Source organism: Puma concolor, chromosome A3 (genome assembly GCF_028749965.1).
Source record: "Puma concolor isolate L17-30 chromosome A3, mPumCon1.1.hap2, whole genome shotgun sequence".
Taxonomy (NCBI): Eukaryota; Metazoa; Chordata; class Mammalia; order Carnivora; family Felidae; genus Puma; species Puma concolor.
The window spans coordinates 98,467,732-98,494,344 of record NC_141669.1 but is presented as its reverse complement, the minus strand read 5'-3'; the positions used below and the strand labels follow the sequence as shown (position 1 = coordinate 98,494,344).

The 26,613-nt window shown below is 46.2% G+C and overlaps 1 protein-coding gene and 1 long non-coding RNA gene across 2 annotated transcripts in view; both read left to right on the top strand.

Annotated features, from left to right (window-relative positions):
- PCSK2 (proprotein convertase subtilisin/kexin type 2) overlaps positions 1 to 22,074 on the top strand; it is a 275,623-nt gene extending 253,549 nt beyond the window's left edge. Inside the window, exons 10-12 of the mRNA XM_025931920.2 lie at positions 2,067 to 2,167; positions 8,885 to 9,112; positions 19,079 to 22,074. Coding sequence (XP_025787705.2) covers positions 2,067 to 2,167; positions 8,885 to 9,112; positions 19,079 to 19,565 — 816 coding nt within the window. The 3' untranslated portion in view covers positions 19,566 to 22,074. The remainder of the gene's footprint in view (positions 1 to 2,066; positions 2,168 to 8,884; positions 9,113 to 19,078) is intronic.
- LOC147582619 (uncharacterized) lies at positions 9,123 to 9,854 on the top strand. Its single transcript, XR_015249345.1, has 2 exons — positions 9,123 to 9,299; positions 9,548 to 9,854. It is a non-coding gene; the product is annotated as an uncharacterized LOC147582619 (long non-coding RNA).
- Positions 22,075 to 26,613: the final 4,539 nt, after the last annotated feature.

The window sequence follows — 26,613 nt, the reverse complement described above, 5'->3', positions numbered from 1 at the left end:
CTTTCAGGGCAGATAATGCTTTGTTATCAAGGTAGAGCCATACGGTGTGCAAGTCGGAAGCAAGAACTGTGCTTCCTTTCCAGCATATTTTCCATAGGTTGTCTTTCTTGTTTATTGTTTTGCCTTACAAATAATGACAAACTCTGATGATCAAAAAGTTGCCGCAGCACACCACTTATAAGGAGAACTAATATTAAGAACTAGAGCATCGGGGCACCTGGGGGGCTCAGTCACTGGAGCCTTGACTCTTGATTTCGGCTCAGGTCATGATCCCAGGGTTGTGGGAGAGAGTCCAGGGGCGGACTCTGCCTTGAGCGTGGAACCTGCTTAGGATTCTCTGTCTGCCTCTGCCCTTCTTCCCCACTCGCGAGCGCTCTCGTGCTCTCTCTGTCCCCCTCTCTTAAAAAAAAAAAGAAAAGAAAAGAACTGAGGCATCACGCCATCTGAGCCAAGAGCCCATCCGTTTATTACAGTAATTAAAAAATAGTAGGTCCATAAGCCCTCCAAAATTGGGCACACACGTGTTTTCTCAAGGCAAGAGCAATGGTTTTCATTCTATTTTAAAATATGTCCATAATTGAGGGAAAAAAAGATTAAGCATCCCAGAGTTAGATTACTTATTGCACTTTTCTGAGCAGTCCTTCCTTCCTGGGCAGCTAGGTAACATGGTGAATTTTCCAAATCCCTTTAAAATCTAATCGGTAGAGCATAATGAGCCTTTTTGGATCTCTTCCTCCCTCTGGGTATTTCACTCACATATCAGCCTTTCCTCAGACCCCCAAGCCCGGAATTTGGTTCGTGATTCAGTAGTTCTGCTGAGCTCCATTTTGACTGGCCACCCACCTCACCTCTCCTGGGAGCCAAGAGATCCCTTTATGGAAGGGACACAGACCTTACCTGCCTCCTTCCTTGAGCCCTCCTGAGCTCCCCCTTGGTCTTGGGGAACCAGCAAGTATGCCCGCTCCTCCCAAGCAGAAGAAGGCTTCAGCCTCTCCTATCCTAGGAGAGCTATATGGGCAGAAAGGGAGAAGAGCAGAGCAGAAAGGAAGTGAGGGAGGCCCCAATCCTGTTCTGCTTGTGATGCTTCACTCCTCCCCTCCCCCCCCCCCCCCCCCCCCGCCAGAAGGTGTCCCTCCCTACCCCAATGGTGTCACTTTGTCCTCAACCTTGTCTATGACTCTCTTTCTTCTTGGGCCCGGGAAGGGCCTTGAGTTCACTCTGAATATTGTAACTTTCTCCCAATAGATGCCTTTAAACTCCCCTGACACTTTGTACCTCAAGCTAATAGACCTTTCTGAGGATCCTACAGACAAACAGAGGAAGGAGAAGTCCTGTGGTGTATACATGATCTTAATGAACCCCCTGGCTTTCACCCTGGCTCATTGAAAATGAGCAGTTTTTTTCTTCTTCGTGTAAGTCCTTTAAAACCTGATGGATCAGTCTCCCCACTTAAGAATTCTGGAAGTGATTTCTCACACATCCGTTATCGTGGCTCCATGTGTCCCAGCATCTCCTCATGCGATCTAGAGAAACATCTTCTTTTTACTGGCCTGTCCTTCTAGGCAAACTTTAGCCCAGCGTGTTTATTCCTCCCTCTTTGGAAATGCCACCCTTTCCTTTCTGAAGGGGGACAAATGACACTGTGAGCTTGGGTATTCCCAACTGATCCCAGGGCAACGATACTCATGGTTGCACTGACTTGGAGGTAGTATTGACTTGTCAACTTTTCACCTATAGATTTTCCTGTCAGGACCCAGGAAACAGATGTCTCTCTAGTCTCTGGAATAACTGCAAATATGCCTCTCTGAACAACTGACTTCTTTTTATCTTGTGAGCACTCGGACTGGCACGGGTTGTCCCTTTTTGCATGGGCTACTAGGAAGCTTGAATAAAAGGTATGGCAACATAGATAGATAGATGGATGCTAGCTTATCCTTACCGTCAGCTTAATCTTCGGAACAAGGTAGAACTTAAATAAAAGAAATAGACAACCCTCTGCCTCATATTGTTTTGGGGTTCAAACTAGCGTGACTTATTCACTCATGATTGAATATCTTCCCTTCCAGGCAACCACAGATTTGTATGGCAACTGCACTCTGAGGCATTCTGGGACATCCGCGGCTGCCCCCGAGGCAGCTGGAGTGTTTGCACTGGCTTTAGAGGCTAAGTATGTTTCCGTCTCGGGGCCAAGGGTGGACTAACATTTGTCTTTCTACCCAATACCAAGTGTCTATGGAGGCAAAAGTGGGTGTGAGAGTGTTGAAGAGTCAGGGTCAATGGACTGTGATGGACATTTCTGAATGAACCACGGGCCCTAAGTGATACACACATACACACACATTCCACAAATAACATACTTAGGAAAGCACAATACCCCGACACTCCATAGTGCATATCAGCTGCTTACTTAGATACCAAGTAGGGGCAGGTAGATATTTCTTTGTGAAAACCATCTGGATCCTTTGACTGTCTTACTTCCATAATACCATCAGCTAAATGAAAGAAAACTATTGCCAAACTAGTATCTAGCAAAGCATTTCAGAACGTGTGGTAATCAGGATGCCCGCAATGAAGATTCATTAGCTTATAAGGTGAATTCACTTTTAACACTGAGACGAGGTGGGCAGAATCACACAATGTAGACCAGGAAATGGGCTTTACTAAGAAACCTTCCGAGCTACAGGTAGGAGGAGATTATCTTCTCTTTTCTCACCATCCCACGGAGAGGCTGCATATTGCTGTTGCTGGACACACTTGGATTTGATCCCCAACAGAGTTTCCTACCCACCCACTACTCTGAGAGCTGAACATGTGGTCTCAGGCATCACCCGTGTGGTGTGATTGCAGATGCCCACGCTGTGGGGAGTTGTTCAAGAATGCAGCACCAGCAACTTGTGAGAGGTTGGATTCAGGTCCCTGGGGAAGGGGCGTTGAGTTCTCATCCTTGTCAGTCGTTGCTAGGCAACCGGAGCTTCTAGCGTCAATCCCCAGGCAGCCCTCCTCCTCTCTCTCCATATATACAGCGTGCTTTCTGACTTGCAAAGAAGGTAAGCGTTGATTCCTGGATAGGAAAGGACTTTGAAAGATTATCTAGTCCAACACTCTGTCTTTAAGCAGAAAAGGCGTAATTGCCCTCCTTTTACAGATAAGGCCCCCAACTGGGAGTGACTCCTTTCATTGGATCAGGCCAAACTCTGATTCTTCTAGCAAAAATCAAGTGGAAATTTTAGGATTCCAGGAGACACTGATTGAAGTGTTCCTATGAAGCGCAGAAACCAAAACTTGCTTCGTATGTGCATTTCCTGAAGATGAAACTGTTTATCTCAAGGCCTGTCAGGCCCCGGTGTCTGAGCTGGCTTTGCTCACTCCAGGCGGGAGCAGACAAACAGTGGGAGCCTGCTGGCTGCCACTGAGCCTTGAAGAGAACAGGGAGCGGGGGTGCTCCAAAACAGAGAAGGGGTTTCTGGTCACCCTTTCCATCTAAGAGGACAGAACTTGACTCAAAGTCGCCTTTGCATTTTGGCAAGCAAAGAGTCAGTTGACCAGGCCTCTGTGCACACAAAAGGACAACCTAAATACATCAACATAATGGAACAAGGCTGCTGGATCTCTAAACGGGTTCATGGGCTGTGCACCAATCATTCGCCATTCTTTAACACCCTTGCAGATAGCCTTACAGAAAAGGCATCACCACCTGGGCACACTTTGTTTTGGAGCAATGGTTTTAAATCTCTGTTGCCATAAAGAGGAAAAAAGTGATCCTTGCCAGTGGTGGTTCAAGCCCATCCTAGGAGCTAGTCCTAATATTCCCGAGAACACCAACTGCCTGAGGTTGGGTCCACACCCTGAGACAGAAGTTGGTGGCAAGCAATTTATTCAGAAAGGGCTCTCGGGAGAAACCAAGATAAAGTAGAGGAAGCAGGTTGAGGATGAGGAAGAATCCAAGTAAGGATGCAATTTCAGAAGTTTCGGCCTCAGCCTGATCCCATGGGGAGCTCTGGCGTGTAAATTATGCCTCAGAGTATGTTCTCCCTCAGGGCAAGGATGCTGGCCTGCCATGTCCTGGTGGTGGCCAGTCACTGGCTTAGAGCCATGCCTGGGAGGGAATCTCCAAGGCTCCTCTGGCTTTCTGCACCTGTCGGCAAAGCAGCTCCAGTAGCCAGCAGTTAAAACCACTGGTCAGAACAAAATAGCCCCAGCAGATCATCCAGGGGGAGGAGCTGGGAAAGCCCCTCCATGAACAGTTCCTGCAACTCATCTCTCTTTATTGTGAGATGAGACAACTGGGGGACCTTGGTGACCCCCAGTTGTGTCGACAGCAGTCGAGGGCTGTTTGCCACCCAGAGGTCCGATAAGAAAGCTTTTCCAAAGCAGTTTGCATGCAATAAACAAATTATCCTACGTAAATGTATGCCCATCAGGACCCATGAAAGGGGAACAACTACCCCCCAGGACTCCAGGGGAAAAAAAGGAAGCCATTATTCCTCTGTCCTGCCCAGTCATTACTTGAATTATGTACTTTTCTGCCAATATGCTTGAAAATGGCTTCTTGAGTCACAGGGAATATTGTTCACATTTCCCAGTGTGACCAACAGTAGAAAAAACTCCAAATGATTTCTTTGGGCAGGGGGTGACTGCCAGCTACAAATATTTTGCATTCTCTCCATGACCCAGGGCTTTCTGTGTGGCTCGAGAAGGCTGAGCTGGGTTTGAGGGGTAGGTCATAGAGAGGTAATTTTTTGGCTTGAGGGAACCATCTGTGGTAACATGGCCCACATATTGACTAAAGTTTCCAAAACTGACCTTCCAGAAGATGGATTTTTTTTTCATGTAAACTCTTAATCAAAGCGTAAGAGACACAGAGAAAAGTGCACAAATATTAGATACAGCTCAGTGACTTCTTACAAAGCTAACAGACCCCTGTTAACCAGCATCCAGATCAAGAAACAGACGATTACCTAAGTACCAGTATATGCTCTTTTGCTTCACAGTATGTCTGAGAGATTCCTCCATACTGTCGTGTGTGGCTATGGGTCATTCATCCTCATTGTTAATTACCCCACTGCATAAACGAATACTTGGGTTGTTTCCAGGTGGGGGCTATTATGAGTCATATTGCTGTGAATATTCTTACATATTCATTCTTTCGGTGAACGTATGAATGCATTTCTGTTGGGTGCATACCAGGCACTCAAAATGCTGAGTCACGGGATATACATATGTGCTGTGCTAGTAGATACCCCCAAACAGTTTTTCAAAGTTTTTCCAAATAGCCATTGATGCTCGCTCAGGCAGTATGAGTTAACGGTGGCCCCACATCCTTGCCAACACTTGGTATTGCCAGCCTTCCACACTTTAGCCATTCTTATGACTGTTCAGTAGAATTGTACTCTACTTCTAATTTGCATTTCCCTGATAACTGGTAACGTTGAGCACTGGATGGAATTTTGAAAACAATAGATTCCCACATCTCAACCAAGAGTCACCAAATACAAGTCTCTGGGGTTATGGATGACCCAGGGATTTGTCTTTTCAAGCGCTGTTCCAGGGACTCTGTAAGTAGCCAGCCTGTGGAAGCTCCGTGGCCTGGGCATGCAGTAAAGCAAGAGCTCCATGAACCTATGAATCAGGATATACTGTTGTTTGCCAGGTGACCATCTGGACTCTGCCTCTGACTGGGTCAAGATTGGAAACAGAAAATCCCAATGACAGTAGTTAAACTGAGACAGGGTTTTATTTTTCTGCCATGTGAAAGATGAAACAGAGGTAAGGAGCCCAGGGCTACTTTGAGGGTGCCCCTGGGATGTGGGGAATCCAGCTCTTCCTAGATTTCTACTCTCCCACTTTCATGTTCTCCAGATGCTGCTGGAGCTCCAGCCATCACGCTGATATTTCAGATAGAAAAAACTGGAAGAGCAAAGGGACAAAAGATACCCACCATTGGAGTCAGCCTCGTCTAAAGTTTTTTCTGAAAAGCCTCACCCAGTGGCTTTTGCTTATTTCTCATTGACCAGAGCTGTCACATGACCACCCCAGACTGCAGAGGAGGCTGGGAACTATAGCTTTGTAGCTGGTAACGTTGCTGTTCTGAATAAAATTGAGGTTTTCTTAAAAAGGAACAGGGAGGGTAGATATGAGGGAGACAATAGCTATGTCCTCCAGTCTCCCGGTATCTACATGGGCAATCATTTACCACCTCTGGATCTCTGTTGTCTTACCTTAAAAATATAGAAAGCACACTGAGGCAAGAATCTACACCTGTCACTAGTCCCCACGTGATTCTGATGCAGGAGACTTGAGGACCAGAGTCTGAAGCCCCCTAGATGGGATAACACGTCGGCTCCACTGTTGGTTTTCTTGGTATTGAGAGCTCCCCCATCATGGCAGCCCTCCCTTTTTAAACACTGAGTTATCGGTCTTTCCCGCTGGGCTGTAGCCTCTGAGAGAACAGGGAGCTTCCTACAACATGCCCACAACTATTGCAGGGCCTAGAGCTGGTATACACTCAGTGAACCTCCATAGAATCACTTCATTGTGCAGGACCTTTCCATATACCTGTGCCTTATTTTCCCAACCATTATATAAAATATTTTTCATGTTATTTGTCCTATTACACTGTTCACAGTGACCTTTATATTGTAGATCATCTGTAAATTTACTATTTTTTTATTATTTGATAAGCATAGCCTACAATTCTTGAGCTACCATGGTAGGAATAAAGCTTAAAGCAGATGGAAGAAATACTGTTTTGCACAATAGTGTATTCTGTCAATTCTGAAAGTGTTCAGAAGGGGGAATCATGAGGGACTTAGTTTTACCTCTCAGGTATGCATAAATGGCTGGCCAAACAGTGTCACAAACTCCGTTACATAAGAGTATGGTCTATCTGGTTTATTCTAGAAGTGAGAAGATCTTTGTTCTGATGCATTCTCTCTATTTCTCATGGACTCCATGAGAATAAATCTGTGGAGAAATATCTAACGAGCTCTCCAAGCTCCAGGAAGCATTGCATGTTTTTGTGGCAGAACCCCCAGCAAAGATGGGTGATAATCCACGTGCCAGCCTGCCGTCAGATCATCTCGAGACCACCAGCTCCTCATTTATCAACACTTCGGTTTTTAATTAATTCAGAATCTCATTCCACCAAAACACTGAGCTTTTAGCCATAATCAACTTCTGGAAGCTTCACCCCATTCACCTGGGTCCTGGGAACCATATCAAGATATGTTCATAAATTTCCCAAATAAGCAGTGACCTTCCTTGAAACTTTCTCCTTAATAGCTGAAGGTCTCCATTGCAAGAGTACATGAATCATTGGCATATTTTGGCTCTGACTCAAGGCTTTGAACCAATGAACGCTGCATGTATTGAAATCAAATGAGTTATGTTGTTCCTGGTCTTTTGAATTATTTGACTTCTAAAGAGAACCACAGTGCAGGGTTTTTCCAACTTTTTGATTATGACTCACAGGAATAAATTTTGCATAGCAACCCAACACCACACACACATACACAGTTCCAAGAAAAATAGTTTCCCATAGTACATGCTAATGCACGCTCTTATTCTTTTCTGTTCTGTTCTGTTCATTTTTTAATGATAGTCCCATTCATTAAAGCACGGGTTTTCAAGCCTAGCTGTCTACTAGAATTGGCCTGGGAAGTGTTAACAATTTCCAAAGCCTGAGTCTAACTCCCAGAGATTCTGATTTAATTGGTCTGAGATGTGGCCTAAGCAATGGGATTTGAAATGTCTCACCAGAAGATTTTAATGTGCAGCCCACATAGATAATCTGTGCAGTTAAGTTGCTTTCTTGGCCCACAGATGGGTCTGACTTGCCCTTTGAAAAACACAGGCAGTGAGTTAGACGCTGGTTTCCAAAGACAGTAGCGTCTGCAAGCAGATGTGCTTATTCACCGGACAAAGAGCGTACAAAGGACTGCTGTCCTGGGCCCGGGGAACACGAATATGCTGAAGATACCATCTCTGCCCTTGAAGAAATGACAGCCTCATTTGCACAAATGGAACATATCCATGGAGCCAACGCCCAGATCAAGAAGCAGAGCACTGCCTTCACCCAGAAGCTCCCTTGTGTCACCTTCCAGCCCCCCCTCCAAGACTAACCACTAACCTGACTTCTAACAGCACAGATTACTTGGGTCTGTTTTGATACTTTAAACAAAAGAAATAGTATACAGTATGTTCTCTTCTGTGTCTGGCTTCATTAGGGTGACATTCCATTTGACAGATTCATCTGTATTATTCAGCGTAGCTATAGTTCATTCGTTCTCATTGTAGGACAGTATTTCACATCCAATAAATACACCTCAGTTGGCTTATTCATTTTATTGTGGCTGGGTATTTGGGGCTTTGTCGTTTGGGCCTGTGAACGTTCCAGTACACGTCAGGTGGATATATACACACATTTTGGGGGGGATGCATACCTAGGAATGGAACTTCTGGGCCATAGCTTGGACACTGGGACAACATGAGAAGATACAGCCAAATGGTTTTCCAAAGTATCAGCAGCAAGTTACAGTCCCATGTGCAAAGTATGTGGGCTCCAGTGGCTTGACATCTTTGCCAGTACTTAGTATTGTCAGTCTTTTTCATTTCAGCCATTCCAGTGTGTGTTAGAATGTGCATTTGAAGTAAATTTATTTAAGTAAGAAGACAAGATGTTTAAATGTAGATATATAATGACTCTAGATGGTGCATGGAAATCCTCCCTTCGCGGTTCATAGATGTTCCAAATCCTACAAAGGGTATATGTGCTTAGTCATTTTCTCTCTCTCTCTCTCTCTCTCTCTCTCTCTCTCTCTCTCTCTCTTGCCTTGTGCCCTCCCCCTTACCCTTGTTCTCAAATCTCTCTGCCTCTGGTATCCAGCCTGGGTCTGACCTGGAGAGACATACAGCATCTGACTGTGCTTACCTCCAAACGGAACCAGCTTCACGACGAGGTCCATCAATGGCGGAGGAATGGGGTTGGCCTGGAGTTTAATCACCTCTTTGGCTACGGGGTCCTTGATGCAGGCGCCATGGTGAAAATGGCTAAAGACTGGAAAACTGTGCCCGAGAGATTCCACTGTGTAGGAGGCTCCGTGCAGGACCCTGAGTAAGTGGGGGGTGGCAGTTGCATGTTGAAAACACCCCAGAGGTGGTGCTGTGGCATTGGCAACAATCTCAGATTCCCTCTCTGTCTGCTTGAGATACACTGGATTTGATTCAGGGACAACCAGCTTCCAGGCAGAGCTATAGAGCTGCACAAGCTCAGGAACCCCATGTACGTAGAACACAGTTAGGTGGGGGCGCCTGGGTGGCGCAGTCGGTTAAGCGTCCGACTTCAGCCAGGTCACGATCTCGCGGTCCGTGAGTTCGAGCCCCACGTCAGGCTCTGGGCTGATGGCTCAGAGCCTGGAGCCTGTTTCCGATTCTGTGTCTCCCTCTCTCTCTGCCCCTCCCCCGTTCATGCTCTGTCTCTCTCTATCCCAAAAATAAATAAACGTTGAAAAAAAAAAAAAAAAAATTTAAAAAAAAAGAACACAGTTAGGTGACTCTGAACCCGTGCTTTTAGGTGTGATCCTTTATTGTTTCACTGGCTTATACCATTATTTTTAAGTGCACAAGTCAACCAGTGTAACTGGGTCCCAGATCACTAAATAGACCATGACCATGACCAATATCTCAGAAGTCCCTTGTGTCCCCTTCCATCATGGCCTCCCCAAGAGTAACCACTATTCTTCTAACTCCATAGATTATTTGGCCTGTTTTATACTTAATATACATGAAATGAGACACTGTCTTCTCCTTTATATCTGGATTCTTTAACTCAGAATGATTCATCCATGTTTAGTGTACTTGTAGTTGGTTTATTCTCGTGGCTAAACAATGTTCTGTTATGTGACTATAACACAGTTTTCTTATTCGTTCTATTGGTGAGGCGGCGTAAGGACTTGATTTAATTCTGAGTGAGGTAGATAGCCATTTGGAGGGATTTGAGTGAGGAGTTCCCCACACAGAAACCACCAGTCTGGTCACCTGCACCTACGTCCCTTTTAACTTCCAATCACAGCAAGAGGATTGGATAATAAGGACCCCTTGTATTTAATTTCTCTCCTCGTTGATTCGTCAGTAAGATGAAAGTAGCAATTCTTATCATTATTATCTTTAATGGAGGCATTGTTTACGTACAGTGAAACGCACAGAACTTAAATGTATTATCTGGGTTTTGATGTATACATCTAGGTAGCCACCACCCGATCACGTGATGGAACATTCCATCACCCTAGAAGGATTCCTCGTTCCCCCTTCCGGTTCATCCCCACGTCCTATACACAACCATTTTCATTCCTGTCCCTATAGATTAGCTTTACCACTTCTTGGACTTTATCTAACTAGAATCACATGATAGGGATGTGTCCAGTTTCTTTGACTCACTATTATGTTGATGAGATCCACCCCAGTGCTCATGTGCAGTAGTGACTCCTTCACTCTCATTGTTGTGCAGTGTTCCATTCTGAAAACACACCTGCGATTATATCATTTAAATAGTGCTAAAACCCATCCCTCTAACCACCCACCTGGCCTCATTTCTGTCGATCATCTGAGTTTGGTCAGAGTGAGACGCTCAGAGCACATCCTCCCTCTCTTTTCACCCTCGGTCCTAGATCCTCTGCAGATTTGTAGTCAGTTACGCAGACCTAGACTCCAATCTTGATTTCACCAAACTGGTACAATACTTTTTGACCTCCCTGAACATCTCTTTTAGCAATCCTCAACCTTTGTACCTTGACCCTTTTGCCAGGACAGTGAAGTCTACGGACCCCCTCTCAGCACGATGTTTTTAGATGCACTAGATAAAATACATAGGACTACAAAGAAAGGAAGCCAATGATAAACAAAATGCTACAATTACTGTCGGTAATTGTAATGGGATATGAACATCTCTGGGCTCTTTGATGGCAGACTCTGAGGAAGTGCCGATACCACTCCAGCATGTGGAAAAGCTACATTGTCCTTACAAGTTAGTGCAAATTAATATGTAGGGGGTTCTGCCATCTAAAGTCTTATACCCCCTGAATTCCCTCCTTATTTCCCAAAGCAAAACCTCCTTCTCTCTTTCCTCACCAGGCTGCTAGGAGACCTTAATAAGACAACAGACATAATGCTGGCACATAGTAGCCACTCAGTAAATGTAGCTTTCCCATTCCCTCTCATCTGTGACTTTGGACACTCCTAGTTCACACTGTGGGAAAAGGAAAGATCATAATGTAGAATTTTAGATGCCATAATTGTCTGATTCCTATATGAATTCAAAGTTGTGACCTACACTGTCCTCCCAACATCCCAACCACTGTTGGTTGAGCCACCGTCCTCACTGTTCATTCCCTGGACCCCCAGAAAATGGCACTAAGTGGACATTGTATCGTCCATGACCAGTCCATGACCTCCTAAGCAGAGCTCCCGCCAGCACTAGGTGGAAAAGTAAAGCATCAGCCCACGTCCTTTCTCTAATAGCTTTTTTCTTAATGTTTATTTATTTTTGAGAGAGAGAGACAGGGTGCAAACAGGGGAGGAGCAGAGAGAGAGGGAATCCGAAGCGGGTTCAGGGCTCTGAGCTGTCAGCATGGAGCCTGACATGTGGCTCGAACCCACGAACCGTGAGATCATGACCTGAGCCAAAGTCGGATGCTTAACGGACTGAGCCACCCAGGTGCCCCACTAATAACTTTTTTTAAACAGAGCTGCATAAGCCCCACTTGACATGCTAGTAAAAAACAGCTGCTCCTGCAGCCTTCCTATCAGTTTTCCCAAGGCTGCCATGCACCTGAATCATTTCTGTTCATCCTTGTGCCCCTCTGCCCGGTAAGACAGGCTTCACCGTGGCCCAGACAAATTGGTCGAGTCGGTCAAGGTCACGGCGGCTGTAAGTAAGGAATTAACTTTCATTGGGCACTTACTGTGTGCCGTGTGCTTTTACATCCACCTAAGCTATCTAGCCACCCCATTGAGGGTGTGCCCTACCTCACACACCCAGGGTATGAGTATTTTGCAGGACGGACAGCAAAGTGGTCCCATGTTGTGCCTCAGAGAGAAGCACCTCCTAGGTGGCTGGGGTGAGGCCTTTGACCTACACTATTTGTACTTAATCCTGGTTAAGTCCAGGAGATACGTGCCATCACTGTTACCTCTTCACGAGGCGGGGAGGGAGGAAGAGGCAGGGAGGCGGATGCAGAAAGCACAAGAAGTGTGCTCAAGGTCACAGAGGTCTAACCGAGACTTGAAACAAAGCCCATCTGAATGTAACCCCTCGGCTTGTCTCATTATATGACACTGGCCTTAGGGAGCTCCTACTGTGCGCTCGGGCCCTACATTAGGTGATACATCAGACCACCCTGCTGGCAGCTGGGGAGTGCCATTACATGTGAGAAGAGGCTCAGAAAGGTTAAGGGCACACCAAAGAACGCCTAGCTCTTGAGCCCCAAACTGGGATTTGAACCCAGGCACTCCGATGCCAGAACTCCATCGCTTGAGGAGCCTCTCCGTGTATCTCAGCGACCCCCTGCTGGAGGAGGTGAGGCCCAGCAGATAGCAGAAGGGCCTGGGGGGCTTCCTCTAGTAAAACCTTCCTTGGGGCGGGGACTCTGAAACACCCACCTAGAGGGTGGGCCCCCTCCCCAAACTCCATAACTGCCCTCCTGGAGTCCTTGTCTCTGCCAGAGTCTACAAACAGGGTGACAGAATGGAGACCAGACTGGGAACCACTGTCCAAATGGGGAAGGGAAGGGTAGATCCAAAGGAAACATTCAACGGGCATTGACCGCTGTGCTGCCCTTGTTCGAGTTCGGAACAGTCTTTGCGTGACTCGGAAGGCCCAGAAGGCTGGTACCGTGGTGAAGCTGTTCTGTATCTGAGCGTCCAGTACAATAGCTCGTGGCTAGGGAGCGCTGGAAACGTGGCTCATGTGCCTGGGAACCAAAGTTTCCATCGGGCCCAATTTCAGTTCATTTCAGTCTCAGTGGCCTCATGTGGCAGGCGGCCTCCATCTTGGACAGCTCAGCCCCGACCCCCATCTGGTCGTTATGCCATCACAGTAAGGCTGCTAAAGAACGCACACAGAACCCGAAGTGTACATCGGATAACAACCCCACGAACGGGTGTCCAGAAGTCGAGCCTGAAGGAAAGCCGACCCAGTCTCACAGCCTGTGCCTCTCCCAGGGCCCCCTGCGCTCGGGTCCACCGCTTGCTCCCCCCACACATGGCCTGCAGGACACTCCAGCAGCCCAGACGGCTGCCTGAGGCGGTCCTGGGAGAGGGCGGGCCCAGAAGAGCTGCTCGCAGAGGCTGCGGCTTTTCTCCCACCGCCTCATTTCATCACAGGAGGCTGCAGGGGTAGTCTCATCTACAGGTGAGAGGGCAGGAGGCTCAGGAAGAGAAAGTAAATCGTTCTGGTTCACAGAACCAGCAACTCCAACGTCGGTCAAAGCCCTGGGCCTGGAACCTCCTTCCCTTGTTGCACAGAGGGAAAGGTTTGCAGAAAGGGACTTCCCAAGAGGGAGGAAGGCTTATGGTGTTTGCTCCTTTACAGCTCAGGCAGCAGCAGGTAGGGGTCGAGACGTCCCCACGGCTATGCCATGAAGGCATTATCCACAGCTAGCTCCGCCAAAATTAACAGAAAAGTGGCCGGGTTGCAGAGGAATGGTCAGCTTAGTCCGGGTACACGTTAATAGCAGGCCTTGTTTTCTGAGCGCTCTCCGGACAAGGATGGATCCCTTGTGATCCCCCAGCTCTGTGCGTTTGTGAGGCTGGAGGGGGGGGGGGGGGGGGGAGGGAGGAGAACGAGGCAGAGAACGCAGGCTGTGATGAAGGACAGTTTATCTCCGTTTCTCAGTATGCATAGCATTCTGTCGTGATCCACATAAATGTTGAATTTGGAGCCAGAGGCGGTAAGTCTATCATGTTCCAGTTAGAGGATCTGGGGCCCAGAGATGTGACGGGCCCAGCAGCTCCCAACCAGCTCGGAACTTTACCCCATATCGGCAGCCTGGTGTTAAATGAAAGGACACTGGAAAGCCATTTCAGCACTGACTCAGCGGGGCCCTCCTCGGGACAGGAACCTAGTCTGTCTTGTTTGCTGGTGTGGCCTCAGTGCCTGGAAGGGTGCCCGGTGCCCAGCAGTCACGTGGCAAATATTGTTTGAATGAATGAATGTTCGGCCAGCAGTACTGGCTAAACGCTGGCGGGAGGACCCGCTCTCCAGCCAGAGGAATTGGGGAAGGAGGCCCCAGCCTTGTTGGAAGGACTCTGCGTCCCCTGGCACCTTTTGCACTGCCATCCACCCCACACCTGACTTTGTTCTCAGGTGCCCGTGGGTGAGATCTAGGGCGGATGTGCTTTTTTGTTGTTGTTGTTGTTTTTATTTTTTAACATTTGTTCATTTTTCGAGAGATGGAGAGAAACAGAGTGTGAGCGGGAGAGAAGACAGGGAGGCACAGAAGCCGAGGCAGGCTCCAGGCGCCCAGCTGTCAGCCCAAAACCCGATGCGGGGCTCGAACCCATGAACCGTGAGATCATGACACGAGCTGAAGACGGACGCTCAACCAACTGAGCCACCCCGGTGCCCCAGATGTACTTTTTGCGAAACTCAGAGGGTGGTACAGGTTGGTCCTTAGGGCAGCGCCCAGGCCTCTGTGCTACTGACAGAAAAGGCCTTGGTCACCATGAATCACTCTCCTGAGGGGCTGGGACAGAGGCATCTATAGCCGCTTGCTCTGACGTGTGGGGCTCACAGAAACGGCCCCTGAGTGGGCCGAGTGCCAACTATCAGGTCTATGGGTTTCCTCAGCATTAATCTTCCCAGGGAAGCAGTCAATTTGAAAAGCAATTTTCTAAAGAGACTTTATCAGCAAAGTCAGTGGGGAGGGTGTGCAACTAAAATTAGAAGGAAAAATACAACTGACCTGAGTGTCTGCACCAGGCCAGCCGCGTGCAGTGAGCAGAGCAAACCCAGGCCCGCTCGCCGGCCAGCGGTAGCCGCGCGTCCTCTGAGGGCGGAAGCACAGGCTGTCCCCGCCCTTCCCTGCACCCACCCAAGAGATCTGTCTGCTTGGCTCCTTCAAGGCTGTGGCAAACTTGGAATTTTAAGTGAATTTGGAAGTAGATGTTAAAACCTGACGTGAATGCCAGAAGCAGCACGGGGGAGGGAGAGAGAGAAGCATGTACCTGGCCATGAACCAGCGGTGGGACCTGTCACTGCCGTGTGGAGTGCAGTGTCTTCCTGTGTGAGGAATGCCCACCTGTTGAGTGTTTTCCTGTGCCTGCCACGGAGCGGACATCTTAGACACCCAAGAAAGGACGGCTGTTATTAATAGTATCATTACCCTAATAAAACAACTGTAGCGCAACTAATTATTTTTACACGGTTGAGGATTCAGAACACAGGTAGCAGGCCACAGGTTCCTTCTGGGAAGCAGTGCTTATTTCTAGAGGTGAGGCAGTGGGCCACTCATTATTTGCAACAACACGCAAGGAAGTTACAAGCCATCCTCAAGCCCCCGAGTTGACCTTCTATAAGACTCAAACACGAGGCTTCTGTACATACTCCCTCAAAGTTCAGAGAGTAGCTCAAACCTCTCGATAGGTGCCTCATTTTCTGCAGCGAATGAGTTCCAGAATGTGGCCTGTAGGACTGTTTAAGGATCTCAGCAGAGTCTCCTCTTGTTCCACAAACAACCATCTCCTATTTCGACCTATAAATTAACTTTTCCTGAGCAAATAAGGATTTGCTTTTCCTTCAAAATAAGGATGGATTGTATTCCTTTTCCTCTCATAAAAGCAATACATGGAGAAATACATTGCAGAAAATACAAGTGGGCAAAAACAAACAAACAAACAAACAAACAAAAAACGGTGGTAAGAAACCTCTGGAGCTCCTGTTCCTCTGCTCTGCGGACGCCATGATACCCGCCGAGAAGCTGACCTCTGAGGGGGGATATGGCGTTCTTTCTCTTCCAAGCTTGCTACTTTTAATTCACACAGGGCTTTTCATCTCATTTCAAAGTGACGTAGCATTCCAAGAAGAATCCACTGGAATGTTCCCTCTCTCGGGGGCCTGGTCGCCATGCATTCAGTGGGCAGTTCACGCGGCAGGGCAGGAATGGCAGAGTTTCGCAAGCAGACTCCCCAGGGGTACTTGGAGTGGACTCCATCCCCCACGCACACCCCAGCCCCAAGGCTGCTGGGACAATTTGTGAATCCTAATACAAGCGGTGTGGTTGTGCCCACTCCAATCTGTCTTCTGCTTTCCGAGGTGAGAGCAAAATGCGCATCATCTCTTAGCCTCCTCCAGCCCTTCTCACGGATACGCTCTCTCATCCCTTAGGCAGAGCAACAGGGAGCCTGTCTTCTAGTTTCCCCTCCTGCAGGGAAGGGGGTAGCCGAGAGTCATTTGTCCAAGCTCAAAGCAGCTGTGGAGGGAATCTGGCTAAGTCATGGCCTCTACTGAAGCCCCCTTAGCCATGGTGTGCTTGAAGGTTGTTTCAGGTTTGGTCCAAAATGGATTTCTCCCTTTCTATCCTAAGAGCTCATCTCGGCCCTGGAATACCTTCCTTCCTGTATGAAGGAGCTTGTTGTTCATTTACAGAAACCCCGTTGCATGTGGGCGGGGGGGATCTGATGCCCAGCTTCGGTGGCCATGCCATCTCTGACCCTTAGCCAGTCAACGAAATATTTCCAGTGTCCCCCCGGGAGCAGCAATGTCACTTTTCTGCCAGGGTTTCCACGAATTGGCTTGTAAAGGGACTGTCACTTAGTGAACTCTTGGGGAGTCCCAGAGCCCCTGAGGCTCAAGTCTAAAAGGAAAGCCTCCATTTGGGACCTGCCTCTTTGTCTGTATAGAAACTCAGAAGTGGAATGTGGCATTGCACTCATATCTGAGGTCTGGACATTCCAGGAGCCTCCGGCAAGGCGGCTGGGAGACCTGCCAAACAGGATCCACAGTTTGACAAAAATAGAATGTGCTTACAACAGAAGCCCGAGAGATTTTCGTGGTGATGGTGGTGGTGGCATCAGGTTCCAAATGAACATATGCAAATAATTTAGATCTGTGCTCCCCAGTATGGGAGCAACTAGCCACAGGTGGCTATTTAATGAAATCAAATAAATTTAAATTAACCATTCAAATTAAATTTCATTAAAAACTCAGTTCCTCACTCACACTCGTCAGGTGCTCGATAGCCACATGTGGCCGGTGGCTACTATATTGGACACTACAGATACAGAACATTTTCATCATTGTAGAAAGTTCTAATGGCCAGTTCTGGTCTAGGCGTTTGTAATTGTACGATACATGAGTGTATGTATGTATTTTATCTGCACAGCAATTCTTCAGTATAAGAAGTAATATCTCCATTGTACAGGTAAGGACAATGAGCCCAGATAGTACAGATGCTTCGCCTATGACTGGACCTTCATTCTACCCACATAGCTCTCTACCTATAGGCAGGAGCCCAAATGATTGTTGGTCGTGTATTAGCTTACCCACTACGTTTCTGACCCTATTGTGAGTAAATACATCTTTTTTAAGAGATCTAGGTAGTGGCCTTCCATACTTTGACCTCCAAAGCTGACCTAAGGCTTGCTCTCCACCAAACTGGATGATTTTCCCAGAGTTTGGTACACCACCTCCACCACCATCACTGGATCTCCATGGCCAATGGATATTTCATGCATCATTCAGCATCAACATCTATGCAGAGTGTATACAGCAGCATTCCATGAAGCTATTAAAGCATATATTTTGAAAGTTCCTCAGGAGAGTACTGACTTTATCATTGAGCTACAGGGTAAGCTTCGGCAAGCCCTCCCAGGTTTGTGGCTTTGGTTCCAAGGGTCATGCAGAACCAAGGCTTGCCTCTGAGCTGGGTGTGTGATCATCTTTTTGTAGATGGGCTCTACAAGACGTATGCTTTAAAATGCCCGCCATTTTATGCTTCAAAATAAAAATCTTGTCAAGGGAGAATATTCACATAGGGAAAACCCCATGATCCAGGCACTGTGCTCTGTGTTTTCATACATGGTCTTATTTAATTTCATAAAACTCAACTATAAGGACAGTGAGACTTCAAAGTATTTAAATAATTTGCCAAAGCTCTCCTGACCAGTAAGCATAGAAGAGAATTCTAACCCAGAGAGGTTTGTTCCTGAAGTCTGGAGTCTTTCCATTAGACCATGCCGTCCTCAAATGTAGTTTATTATGTTTCTGACTCAAAAACCTTTGAGCATCTTGCCTTCAAAGGAGGCCATATCCGGGAAGAAGATTGGTTGCATGGGAAGTCAACTGAGGAATCTTTCACTAGGTTTAATTAACCCCATTTCAGCTTTCTCGATGATAGTAATAATCATATGAGCAATAACTTCTGTTTACCAAGATACTTAGCACTTTAAAAGAAAGGCATTATGAGCTCCTGTCTCAGCCTGGGCTGTCCCAAAACAGACCTGGAAGTGAGACCTGGGTGCTGACAATGTTTTGAGAGATGACCCCAGGAAGCACAAGCGAGGAACGGAGATGGATGAGCCAGTCAGAAGTGCATTGATGAGCGAGTTGTCACTGTGGGCAACAGGCTCAGTTCCACTGGGGACATTGAGTTGTCCTGCTGAGGAACAGGGAAGCCAGGATCTATTTATCTATGGCTTTCTAATCCCAACCACTGGTAGAGAGTTGTCCCTGAGTGGTTAAATCCCTGACACTTTGGGACTGCCCTGCACCTTGGCTGAGGAAGCTCCCATGATGTGGGGGGAAGCTCCAGGAAAGAAGGCGGGAGATGCTGATACCTGAGGTGGGAAGCAGTCAGGGCAGCCACAGGTGAACTCAGAGGTGACTTAGAAGTGAGAAGGGAGTGAACAGCATCCACTACACCCCTTCCGCACAGAAGGTTCAGAGGTCATAGGTAAGGTGTTCGGGGTCACACCGCTGGTCTGTCTGATCAGCCCCAAGGCTGAACCTGCCTGGTACCTGCACCTGCCTTCAAAACCCCAAGTCTAGTGTGCCCACCCTTACCATATCTCCTCACTTTGCCCTCAGGAAAATACCCTCCACTGGCAAGTTGGTGCTCACCCTCACGACCGACGCATGTGAGGGGAAAGAGAACTTCGTCCGCTACCTTGAGCACGTCCAAGCTGTCATCACGGTCAATGCAAGCAGGAGAGGAGACCTGAACATCAACATGACTTCCCCAATGGGCACCAAGTCCATCTTGCTGAGCCGGCGTCCGCGGGATGACGACTCCAAGGTGGGCTTTGACAAGTGGCCTTTCATGACCACCCACACGTGGGGGGAAGACGCCCGAGGAACCTGGACCCTGGAGCTGGGGTTTGTCGGGAGCACCCCCCAGAAGGGGGTGCTGAAGGAGTGGACACTGATGCTGCATGGCACGCAGAGCGCCCCTTACATTGACCAGGTTGTGAGGGATTACCAGTCCAAGCTGGCCATGTCCAAGAAGGAGGAGCTGGAGGAGGAGCTGGATGAAGCCGTGGAGAGAAGTCTGAAGAGCATCCTGCGCGAGAACTAGCACCGCGCCCGGGCCGCCACCGCCTCCCCCCCTCCCCCATCTCTGCCTTCTCTGTCCTCCTTCCACACTCTGTCAGGAGCCTCGCAGTTACTGTCACCCTCACACAAGCGATCCCAGCCTCCCGATCTGAAGCTTCGCTCACTGTCAGTGATTCTTTTCGTTACAATGGCAGCAATCTTTTTCATTCTCGGCCCCAAATACAGTGTTCCCACCAACACCTATGTCCTATTTGTGACTCTAAGCTCTTTGTTTGTGTCATTCAAATAGGTGGTAGCCAGCAAACAAAACTGGGACAGCTTTCTCCTCCATTTTTTTCATATCTGAGAAGAGACTGCTTTGAAAAAGCCACGCACAGTGACTCCAAGAACGCTTATTCATGGTCTCAACCGAGGACTTGTTACATAAAAAGAAAAAGATTATAACAGAAGGTGAGCTCTGAATCGCTAAAGCACAACAGATGCCGTCGATCCTTTGGGGGAAAATGTTTCGAGCTTAGCAAGATTTTTCAGTGACGTAGATGGTGGTTATGATGCGAAAGGCGCCATCCGTGACAGCCCTGATTACTGGCTGGGGAAAGAAAGAGTCAAAAAGCATGAGCATTGGAAATCTTAACCACCAACACCAACAGGTGTTGTCCTACTCAGCCAGCGTGATACGTGTAAAACCTGCGTAGCTTGGCTGTCCTTTTCACCAGCTGCTGCTCTGAGTTATGGTAAAATCTGCTAGAGAAGCCCAAATTACTCAGTTTGTATAGAATTCATCCCAGCCCCAATTTTCTGGGGTTCCTCACATAGCTATCCAAAAGAAAAAAAAAAAAGGCAAGGCAGGTCTGGCAACATGTCTAGTAAAGAATAGCTTAGTAGCTTAGAACACAGGAACGTTCCTTTTCCCAAAACACTTTGGGGCTTCTTACTCTGATGTAAGTGAGACGTGGGATGAGTATTTTTGGCACACAAATACTCGGGCGTTGATTTCCAGAACACATGGTTGTGATTTCTTTGCTGTGTTGGGGAAATGGCCTGTGTTCTAGAAGAGGCGTGTGAAGGGTGAAAAGGGGCATGTTTGAAGATGTGGACCTCCATTTGTGTGAAGCCTCTTCTGCCAAAGTGGGGGGGGGGGTGGGAGGAGGAATGCTGACTCATCTCTCAGCCACGTGAGGCCCCGAAGGAAGCCAGAGAAGGCCTCCATAGGGAAAGCACACAGTCACCATGTTGACAGCTACGCGATCCATGAAGATATTCAACACGCAACCCAAAGGAGACAGGTGTCTCTCCCTGCCCCCCAAAGACACAGCACCATTTCATTACCAAATAGGAATGCTCTCTGACCCGTCATCCCTTTGTTTTTCTACCCAAGGATTGCCCCTCATCCCCAGTCCCAAGGCCCACCCATTCCCGAGAAATGAGTTATTTGTTTGATTTGATTCCCAAGAACAGGTCAACCACTCCTTCCCATGGGAGCATGTAGCGAAGCTCGGAGCGCCTTTCCTTTAAAGCCAGCAACACAGGGCACTAGGTTCCGTTCCCTGAAGGTGGCAACTTTAAGAGAAAACTCTGGAAAACCCATTTTCTTCCTCCCCCCCCCATATTGGCATGAATTTCTGTCTTCTCTAACACCGTCTGACCTTCTCTATACGATGCTTTAAAATGTAATAATATTTATGATTTTTAAAAGAAATTTATTACCTGTCACGAAGGTCTTTTTAAACCACTTTAGATTTAAAGAAAAAATTAATGGAAACCATCAAAAATCCATTTCATATTAACAGTCTGAAAATAAACCAAAGGACATTATGTGTGCATATGTGTACAAGTGCACACAGAAATATATATACATATGTAGACTATATACATGTGTGTATGTATGTGTATATATATATACACTTGTATAAATGTATATACACACATATACCTAAAATGTGTGTATGTGTATTTATTGAAGAAACAGACACCATATTCATCTCTAAAAGAATATTCAGAGACTATCAAGATGATTCTGGCTGAAGAAAAAGGCCGGTGGAAATTCAGGTGAAAATGTTCATTGATTCCCATTACATCACCTCTGTGATTTTTGCAGCTCTCTGTATAAACATTAAATGTCTTATATAGCAGCAAAAATATAAAATAGTTGTCCATATTTTCACAGCTGTGGTATAATTTATGAAATTAGAGAGTAACTTATCAGCTTCTTAATAGAAATGGCAAGTTTTGATATGAGTATACAGTATATAAAAATATATATAGTGCTATATACAAATATTTGGTCTCTATTTCATTTTTTGCACCAGTATTAACACACAAATATGTCCAGCTAGTGAGGTTTTTATGATATCCCTGATCCTAATGCAAGAGACAGTTATTTATAATCATTTATTTTAAAAAATGAAAATAAGTGAATAATGATTACTCAAGTTAACATTGTTACTCCCCATGACAGGATTTTTTAAGTAAATTTAAAAAGACATGTTGTAAATTAGGAGACTTAACAATAAAGCATTACCTTCCAGAAATTATGTGGGATGTGATATATATTCTATAAAAACACTTTCATCTGTTCTAGGAGCAGATGATAAAAAGTTGCCAAAGAGAGAGCTAAATAAAAAGCCTGCCTTCATAAATTTGCCTGAGAGATTCATAATTAGAAAATAAATCATATACAAACTACAATCTACAGCAGCATTTTTCAAACCCAGGTTACATCCCATTAGGTTGTAAAAAAATTTTAGGGAGTCAAAACCAACATTTTGGAATAGAATAAAATAGAATAGAATAGGAACTGGAATAGAACGGAATACATCATGCATATCAGTAAGTATTTCTTAAAATATCTGCCTTGAATGTGTGTGTGTGTGTGTGTGTGTGTGTGTGTGTGTTGTGTGTGTGTGTGTGTGTTGGCTCACAAGGTAAAATATTTCTAATTGTGGGTTGTGGCCAAAAATCTTTTAGAAAGACTACTCTAGAATGTATTCATCAAGCTAGACTGAGTTATGCTGTAATAACAAACAGCCCCAAAATGTCAGTGGCTTAACACAGCAAAAGTATATCATTCACACTAATTCTTCTGAGGGTTCAGGTGACTCCCCAAGGCCAGAGACTCGGGGATTCAGGCTGCTTTGATCTTCAATCTTATGGGTTGTGATCAGAACACAAGACTGCTAAATCACTCTACAGAAGAGAACCCATGGAGGACACTCATCCACTCTTATGTTCAGCCTGAAGGAGATTTACACATACAGTAAAACCTTGGTTTGTGAGCATCATTTGTTCCAGAAATATGCTTATAATCCAAAGCACTTGTATATCAAAGTGAATTTCAAGAACCATTGGCTCATGGTGATCATGTGACGTTCGGCATCACGTACTACTCATATTGCAAGACATCGCTCATGTCTCAAGTTAAAATTTATTAGAAATGTTTGCCCGTCTTGCAGAACACTCACAGAACAAGTTACTCACAATCCAAGGTTTTACTGTATACCATTTGAGCTACTATGCATTGGCCAGTACTGGTCAATGACCTCTACCACAGATAAAGCTTGACATTCTCTTAAAATATAGTAAATACTGATTTACATGGCCAACCTCTCTTCATGGATAGCCATGAACAGCATTACAAAGTAGCTGTAACCATGTAACCACACGCTATTCTAGCAATCTTAATAGTTATTAATAAAACATTAATGTATTTTTTTATCATGGTTCATTGTAAAAACAACATTTAATTTTCTCCTATGATAGAATGCTTCTCAAACCCAATGAGTAAAATCTTTAGAGAGGCCAAAAACAGCCATTGAAAGGAGTAAGGTCCAAAGTCTGAAGTTGTGACAAACCGAGACACTGCTTTTCAATACTTAAGTCCAAAGATTGATTTCCAAAAGATTAAGTTAAAACTGATCATTCTTATTGTGTTATTACTGTACTGTCATTGTTAGTATCACTTATAAATTAGTAAGAGTAGCTTTCAGGTGATCAATGCCTTTCAGCGCAGTGAAAACCACACACTATAAAACCTTTGGGAAACGTAGCCAAGCATTTTAATTTTTTTAATGTTTATCTTTGAGAGAGAAAGAGAGACAGAGTGTGAGTGGGGAAGGGGACGAGAAAGGGAGACACAGAATCTAAAGCAGGCTTCCAGCTCTGAGCTGTCTGTCAGCACATAGCCCGACCTGGAGCTCGAACCCACAAACTATGATATCATGACCTGAGCCAAAGTCAGATGCTTAACTGACTGAACCACCCAGACTCCCTGAAGCATTTTAGATTTAGAGAGAGAAATGCTCAATTAGGGGAACTGGTGCTCTCATAGCCAGAGTAAGTTCTTGGATGCAAAGAGTTTAATTTGATAGAAATTTCTAAAAATCAAGATGCCAAGATTAAAGACCATGGTTGTAAGAGAGAATAAAGGGTTCCAAAAACTCTGAGAGTTTGAAGTGACATCAGCACCAAGGAAGATGATTTGGTTGTAGCCAGCTGGGTGGTTCTCTGTCTCCAAAGAAGGGGTCAATGCAAAGTTGGGGGAAGGGCCAGCACTCAGGACGTGGGTGCTTAGGGAAATGGACAGTCAGGAGAGCAAAAGTTGGCAGACAGGATCTAGAGGTGTTAAGCATAGGGAAACACACAGGCTGGTATAAAGGAGAATTCTAGTCTCTGAAGAGCTCAAGTCTGTTGAGGACAGAGCCCACTGCACAAAAAGCTATCCCCAGTCAACACCATCCACCTGCCAATGGTCAGATTCCATGGCCACCCACAGCCTCCTGTGCCTTATTTGGCTTCTCAAGGACATTGACACAGGAGAGGGGATAACCAGTATAGGGGATACCAGCACCTGGAGCTCTAGGGAGAAAGGTCGCTTCTTTGCATTGCAAATTAATCAAGTAGTTCTTGAATTCTTCCCGTAGTCTCTTATGTATTTAGTTGCCAAGAGACCCTTTCCTTGGGTTCAAAACACTCCCGCTGAATTTGCTTTTGGATTTATAAGGGACCAGGAATGGAAATTTAACCTAAGGCAAATTCTCCAAGTCAGCCTCCCAGCTTCATTTTTCTGTTAGAAGTGTCTCGCTGCTTTGAACCTGGGGATGGAATGAACTGATGGTGAGAAATGCACTCGGCCCAAAGAGACGAAGACTTCATATTGCAAAATTCCTGCATGGTTTGGGTTGGGGCAGGGGTGATTGGAAATCTCAGCCCACAGAGTTTTCAATGCACGACGGCCAACTGAGTCTGGGAATTTCTTCGGTTTGATGTTAACTGACACTGATTTCCACCATGGACGGAGGCTTCAGGCCAACCTACCCCCCCCATCCCAGTGTGGGTGACCCACCTCACAGTGCCTTCAAAGATGTCCATCTGCACCCAAGAGGACACCCCATGGGCTACTCTAGGCTGGACAGAAGGCAGAGGCTGCAACTTATCTTTTTCTCTGGAGCCACTGACTGACCACAGGTGACAGATAAGCTGCCCAATAGACTCCTGATAGGAAGGATACAAGAATGCAAGTGAAGGGGCAGGTGTGACTAGTAAGGATACCAACACAGCAGAGTTATTGACCAGGGAGGTATCTCATGATAGAATATACATCTCAACTCAAAAACCCTATTTGTTTGAATGAAACATAAGTCAGTGTGGGTTTTTTGTGGCATTTATTCGCTTTTATCCAAGCATGAGAAATTGAAGGCAAGCATTTGTACCAATCAAGGTATCTGAAGGATGTCCTCTATCATGAATGTGCCAAATGTCCTATGAGGTTTGAGGTGACTTTGTTCACCAGCAACATCCCAAGGACAAACCTATGATACAAAAAATTGTAGGAAAGCTAGACTGTAATGGCTGCTTGAAGATATTTTCTTATAATAGAAGCTTTAAGTCAAGGGAAGACCTAAATGGAACTTTCCAACATGAAAGGGGAAGGAAGAAACAAGTAGAGATGCCAGGTTAGAAATGCCTTCTGGGGCGTCTGGGTGGCTCAGTTGGTTAGGCACCTGACTTCAGCTCAGGTCATGATCTCACAGTTCGTGAGTTCAAGCCCCGCTTCAGGAGAACTTGAGCCCTGCTTCAAGCTCTGCACTAACAGTGTGGAGCCTGTGTGAGATTCTCTCTCTCCCTCCCTCTCTCTCTGCCCCTTCCTCATGCTGTCTCTCTCTCTCTCTCAAAAAAAGAAAGAAAGAAAGAAAGAAAGAAAGAGAGAGAGAAGAAAAATAAATGTCTTCTGATATGTAAATTAATTTTGTATTAGACCCTGTTGGAGCACCCCCTAGATCACGGGATCAGCAAACTACAGCCCAGGGACCCAATACAGACTTCTGACTGTTTTTATAAGTAAGCTTTTACTGTAAACGGTCATGGGGCACCTGGGTGGCTCAGTTGGTTGAGCATTTGGCTTGATTTCAGCTCAGGTCATGATCTCACAGTTGTGGGAGCTGAGGCTGGAGCCTACTTAAGATTCTCCCTCTCCTTCTGCCTCTCTCCCCTGCTCACACACTCTATCCCTCTCTGAAAGAATTTTTTTTAAGTTAAAAAAAAAAGAAAGAAAACAGTCATGCCTGTTCACTTTTATATTGCATGTTAGCATGCTTTCATGCTAAAGCAGCAGGGTTGAGGGGAGCCTGGGTGGCTCAGTTGCTTAAGCATCTGAATTCAGCTCAGGTCATGGTCTTGGGGTTCGTGAGTTCAAGCCCCATGTTGGGCTCTGTGCTGACAGCTCAGAGCCTGAAGCCTGCTTTGATTCTGTGCCTCCCTCTCTCTCTGCCCCTCCCCTTAAAAATAAATAAACCTTTAAAAAAAAAACCCACAAAGTGGGGCACCCGGGTGGCTCAGTCGGTTGAGCATCCAACTTCGGCTCAGGTCATGATCTCACGGCTCGTGAGTTCGAGCCCCACGTCGGGCTCTGTGCTGACAGCTCGGAGCCTGGAGACTGCTTCATATTCTGTGTCTCCCTCTCTCTCTGCCCCTCCCCCGCTCATGCTCTATCTCTCTCTCTCTCTTTCTCTCAAAAATAAATAAACATTCCAAATAATAATAATAATACATCTTTTTAAAAAAAACCCACAAAG